Source organism: Ranitomeya variabilis, chromosome 8 (genome assembly GCF_051348905.1).
Source record: "Ranitomeya variabilis isolate aRanVar5 chromosome 8, aRanVar5.hap1, whole genome shotgun sequence".
Taxonomy (NCBI): domain Eukaryota; kingdom Metazoa; phylum Chordata; class Amphibia; order Anura; family Dendrobatidae; genus Ranitomeya; species Ranitomeya variabilis.
The window spans coordinates 156,467,634-156,473,633 of record NC_135239.1 but is presented as its reverse complement, the minus strand read 5'-3'; the positions used below and the strand labels follow the sequence as shown (position 1 = coordinate 156,473,633).

Below are 6,000 nucleotides of genomic sequence, written 5' to 3'. Positions count from 1 at the left end.
CTGTATATACGTGATATTGTGTAGTCTATTAATTATTTTGTACAGCATGTCCTGGTTTAAGCACATAAAAATTGCAAGTTTTAAAGTTGGAATTTTGGGGAAAATTTTGAAAAATTCACACTATTTTCACAAATATACACAAAAGAAATTGAACTAAATTCACCACTGTCGTGAAAAAAAAATAAGTCTCAGAATCACTGGGATTTGTTGAAACATTCCAGAGAGATTACCACCTAAAGTGACAATGGTCAGATTTTAAAAAAAGTCAAAATTGGCTTGGTCACTAAGAGGTTAAAAAACCCCATCATTCCTCAAGGTATTCAAAATGGTATTGAAGAACTCTGGTGCTTTACTAGAATTAAAGCAAAGATGAAATTTAAACATTCAATTTGATTATTTGTGCAAAAAGAAAATAAAACTGTTAAAAGGAAATCATTCAGTAATATCCACCCCCTCCAAACTTCTTATATGGCCATATCACTCTCTTCATCAGGAAAGATATGGATGAAATCTTTCAATCTGTTCTCCCTGACTGAAAAATTACTGTTTTATAAATTATATCAAGTAAGTCTTAAAAGGGTAACTGTTCTTTCAAAGACATTTTCGGAATAAATGGTCCTGTGTGTACATGAGTGGTAACAATTTCTGGCCATTTTGTTGTATAGTCTTTATTTTCACCAGTTTTCCCCTCAACTTGCAATCCACTAAGAGCAGGAAGGAGAGAAAGTGTAGTGGTCTCTCCTACATACAGCTCAGCACAGACATGAGGTATTTTTGCTTTTCATTCACTTTTTAGCTCAGAGATGAGCTGCAGTAACATGGAGGCCATTATACAGCAGAGCTGAGCTGTCTTGATCTGAATGAAGCTTTGATGCGAGGTAAAGCACTTATTAGAGAATCATGCACAATATCGTTCTGTCTCCCTTTCGCTGTTCTCTTCCCCACTGATCACTTCTCCTCTCCACAGAGGATAATGGACTGTCTGTGACCACTTCAGGAGGAAGGTGAGAGTGGAAGAAGTTTCTGATAAGTGGGGAAGAAAGAAGATTTCTCTGATAAGATGCATTACAATCACCTTTACTATTGATTAATGTAGTTTGATAAAGGTACAGCTCCTCTTCCGCGGCAGATGATGTAGGGGGGCTGGGGGAGACGATCTGGCAAATTAAGATTTCGAACAGCCGATGACTCTGGCTGTGGATCTCAAAGAGCACAGGAACACTTCACCAAGTCAAACATTTCCGAGTACGGGGGAGTCAGGAGAGATCGTGGTTGGCTAAATAAACATATGTGAGGTTCTTTGTACTGCGTACTCATGCTGCTGCTCCAAAGCCATGCCATTATTTCCAGAACATTTGTAATTACCAGGACATTCGTTATCAGTAATTATCACGCATGAACCATTCAATAAGATGTTAGTGATAGTGTTGGAGTGTAGAAGAACAGAAGTTTGGCTTACTGACAGCACCGCACTGGTCTAGTCCTAGCCCTTTTCTATTCCCCACTATATTCTTTGACTCCAAGTCAAACTTTCCTTGCAGGGGGACAGGAGGAAGACAATGGTTTTCCTTATGGTTCTTTACACTGGCCAATCCTGGTTGTTAGCCCAACAAAAAAAAATACATAAACATGAAAAATTATTGCAGAAGTTTATTACAATACATAAGCTTTTCCACAAAAGTCATCAGAATTGTTAAATTAATAAATACTTATACAAAATAGATAAGCAAAAAGCACTTTGTCCCCCCCATCAAGTCGGAGAAAATGTGAAGGCTGCAAACAGGTTCCTTAATCTTCAGTTGTTAGTCCACCAGGACAGAAGACCTAGTCCAGGCTCACTTATGGAACCCTAAGAAAGTGTGAAAGAAGTGTCAAGATTTAGAATTGCATCACTATAAAAAAGTCAAATGAATAATGCGACACCTCCATACCAAAATGTTGTGTAAGCAGAATAAGACACGGTCAAAAGATCACTAAGCACATACGCAAAGACCCCTTCATGCAAATTTTGTGATATTTCAGTTTTTCTTTTTTTAATAAATTTGCAAACATTTCTACATTTCTGCTTTCGTCAGTGAAGATGGGGTGCAGAGTGTGCATCAATGAGAAAAAAAATGAACTTTTTTGAATTTACCAAATGGCTGCAATGAAACAAAGAGTGAAAAATTTAAAGGTGTATGAATACTTTCCGTACCCACTGTATGATTTTGTGCACTCAGAGACATTTTTGTTTTACTGCCCTTTATTGATTCAACCCTTTACTGACATGTGGGGTAATGGAACATCAAATTCCGGTTGTCAGTGTATGGGAGCAGGCTCAGGAAATGAGCCCGCACTTTACTCATGACATAACTAATGGCAGACAGCCGACATCTTGCTGTAACAGCAAACAAAGCGATATCCAATCGCTGCTGACTAACCATTTCAATCAATGACTACAGCATTTAAATTGTGCGATAATGTTTGTGTGTGCACTGGCTCCAATTGGCATGTCTCTCCGTAATGCAACCGCAATGGTAGGTGGCAGAAAGGTTGGCATAGCAGCTAAGGGACTGCTGAAGGCCACTGCAAACGCCATATTTGTTATTTGGAAACTGATGGCATCACGGTACTTAAAATGTCCTTTCTACATATCTATTTTTACACTCTAATCACTTTTGTAAATCAGCTTTATTATACAATACACTTCTGTCACCTAGCTAATCCCTAAAGGTGTTTTTTTTTTTTTTTTCTACTTAACATCCTGTGGCGTTTTGTTTAGGAGGAGTCTCAAACATGACGTCCCAGGAGGCTGCACTCACTCCTTACAGCGTCTAACGCCCCTCCTGGAATAGGATGTCATCAATGGGGTGGCACTGCAGTCATTTATTCGTTTCTTACATCGCTGCCCTCTGAAGATGTCCTGGATCCATGGTAATAGAAGCTGTGGGAAAAGAGAGCGCAGCGCCAGCAGCCTTCTTGTGTCCTTGTCACCGCTTCTGTGAAACAAGACATCATCAGGGGTCGGCGAGAGAAGCAGTGATTAACACCAGTGCTGCCCCTCATCCCCCTCAAACGAATCACCATCAGGGGATCGATGCTGGTGTCAGTCACTGCTTCTATCACTGCTCCAATGATTAGTTTGAAGATAATGAAGCAGTGGGGCAGCGTTGGTGTCACTCACAGCTTTATCCCCACCCCATGATGATTCATTTGAGGGCACTATTAAAAGCTGTGGGGGCACTGGTGTCACTCATTGCTTCTATCTCCGCCCCTTGACAATGTCTTGTTTCACAGTTAGAAGCAGCAGCGGTGGAGACAGAATCCACGAGAGAGGCGAGTGCAGCACCTGCACTCTGCTTCTATCATTATGTTTTTAGGACTTCTTCAGAGGGTGGCAATGTAAGAAACTGTAGTAAGTAAGGCTAGTTTCACACTAGCGTTTTGAGGAGCTACCTCCGCCTACTCCACGTCAAAATGACGCATGCAGAAGCATCCGCATACAGCCGCACGACCTGCGTACCTAATGTTAAAGGTAGGTACGCAGGCCGCATGCAGAAGTAGGCGGAGCTAGTGGCGGAGGTGTGGCCGAGGGCGGGGCTTCATGGAAGAAGTCCGCAGCCCTCCGCAGCTCCTCAAAACGCTAATGTGAAACCGGCCTAACAGCAGCGCTGACCCTCGTGACATCCTGTTCCAAATGGGTGATAGACGCTGCAGAGAAGTGAGTGCAGCCCCATCCTACTGTGACAACCTGTTTGAGATACCTCTCAAACAAAACGTCACAAGAATTAAAAAAACAAAACAAACAAACACATGTAGGTGTTCGAAATGTAGGGTATTGTATAATAAAAAAAAATTAAAAAGTGTTAAGGGAGTAAAAATAGATATTCAGAAAGGACATTTTAGGCACTGAACCAACCCTTTCATTATATCCATGCTGTCACATCTTACCACTAATGTGTATGGTGCTTCTTTGCGTTGTGGCTCCTCTGTAGCTGTGGCAGAGGAGGACTCAGTAGTACTTGGTCCAGTTGGAGAGGTGTCTATAAAGGTTTCATCTACCACACGGAACCTGATATCTTCACCAATATCCATGTACAGGTCATGAGCTCCTTCTTCAGTTTCATATTCCCATACCCAGACTTGTTCTGCCTCATCACTGGAGTAAACATGTAATGGAAAAACACCGGCTTATCTTTAAACATTTTAAAGGGTCTTTCCATAATCCGGTTGCCCAAGATTGGAAACAATATGGACGATTTATTCCATAAACTGTGGCAAACTCATACACAGGTTGCTGATGCTTTTGTAGCTGAATCCTATTCACTTCAATGGAGAGGTACTCCTGTACCAGAACAATGTTTTTCCATTCTTTTTTTGCTATAAATTAATTTGGATTACATTTTATCAACAGTTACAACATACTACTAACCAATAAATTAATCTGCAGCTGTCATTACAGAATGGTCATTGCCAGCTCATGCAAACCTAGCGCATGTGCGCCGCTCATTTCGGCAGCATCCGTGCGTCTCTGAAGCCGCCTGTACGCTTCCCGGCTTTAGAGACGCAGTGTGGATGACTTTAAGTTCTGAAGATGGCTTCCGGTCATGTGCGGTATGCCTCTGAAGCCGGGAAGTGTACACGCAGCTCCACAGACACAGTGACGCTGCCGGCATGAGCAGTGCACATGCGCTAGATTTGTATGAGCTGTTGATGGCGCAGTTTGTGCAAGTTACGGTATGTTACCAGGCCCACAGCTTTGTGATAACATGGAATGAAGGCTGGCTAGTCTGGGGCAACTAACGTCCCATTGACTAGTCAGAGCCCTCATTACCATAGGTAACGGCTCATTATGAATGGTTTTTTATAGCATTTATTTGACTGATTTACGTTATACAGTGCTGTTAGGGATGGAGTTTAATCATTAGTGATGAGCGAGTTGCTTTGGTTTTCCAGAGCACGCTCGGGTGATCTCCGAGTATTTGTTAGTGCTCGGGGATTTAATTTTCATCACCTCGGCTGAATGATTTACGGTTGCTAGACAGGCGGAACTCATGTGGAGATTCCCTAGCAACCAGGCAACCCCCACATGTACTCAGGCTGGATAGTAGCCATAAATCATTCAGCTGAGGTGACGAAAACTAAATCTCCGAACACTAACAAATACTCGGGAGATCACCCGAGCGTGCTCTGGAAGACCAAAGCAACGAGTACACTCGCTCATCACTATTAATCATACATAGGTGATGCTGCTGGGTTGGAGGACATGGGGGACCTGACAGCTTCCCTTTATGTTTAGAATGGTAAAGGAAGCTATATATTGTCTAAGCAGTCACCGCAACACTTAGCAAGAAAAGGGAATGGGAGGAAAATGGGGACAAGGGGAAGACAAACATTTTTGTCAGTGATAAGACATCATGCAGCAAGATCCCCACGCTACTTTTAGGCTGGGTGCACACAATCCGGAAGTAGCAGCTCATGCTCTCTGCATTCAAACCGCAGCTGTCTATTGAACACAGATTTACCGCATCCAACACATTCTATTGGTGAAGTTTCTCATACGGAGACAACCATTTCCCTAAGAGAAATAGACATGCTGCGGTCTGGAATGACGCGCTGCATGTCAGTCTCCGTGGGTGAGCTGCAGATGACTATGGACGCATATTGGACATGGAGTTTCTATAAATCCCATCCACTATGCTGTCACATCTGGCCGCTGCGGGTTTGACGCTGCAAAAATACACAGCATCAAACCCGCAGCAACTCCGGATCGTGGGCATGTACCCTAAATGGTGGCTGCTGGGAGTGAGCAAGTTTTAAATCCATGTTCATACATAAACATATGGCCGCACAGCTTGTAGCACTGGTGTGGAGAAGAGCCCAAAGGCCATGTGCTATAGCACAAATGATTGCTAGTTAAAGGGGTTGTCTGATACCTGTAATGCGCTTTATGAATATTTATCTTTAAAGCACCACTCCTGCATTTTTTTCCAGCGCTGAAATGGTGCTTTTAATGTATGG

At 42.6% G+C, this 6,000-nt stretch overlaps 1 protein-coding gene across 6 annotated transcripts in view; it reads right to left on the bottom strand.

Moving 5' to 3' along the window:
* Positions 1-1,635: 1,635 nt before the first annotated feature.
* The window catches only part of POLR3H (RNA polymerase III subunit H), a 28,432-nt gene continuing 24,067 nt past the window's right edge, over positions 1,636-6,000 (bottom strand). For all 6 annotated transcript variants that reach the window (XM_077277960.1, XM_077277964.1, XM_077277962.1 and 3 more), the window contains exons 6-7: positions 3,931-4,138; positions 1,636-1,849 (exon numbers count right to left, since the gene is read on the bottom strand). In XM_077277960.1, coding sequence (XP_077134075.1) covers positions 1,796-1,849; positions 3,931-4,138 — 262 coding nt within the window. In that variant the 3' untranslated portion in view covers positions 1,636-1,795. The remainder of the gene's footprint in view (positions 1,850-3,930; positions 4,139-6,000) is intronic.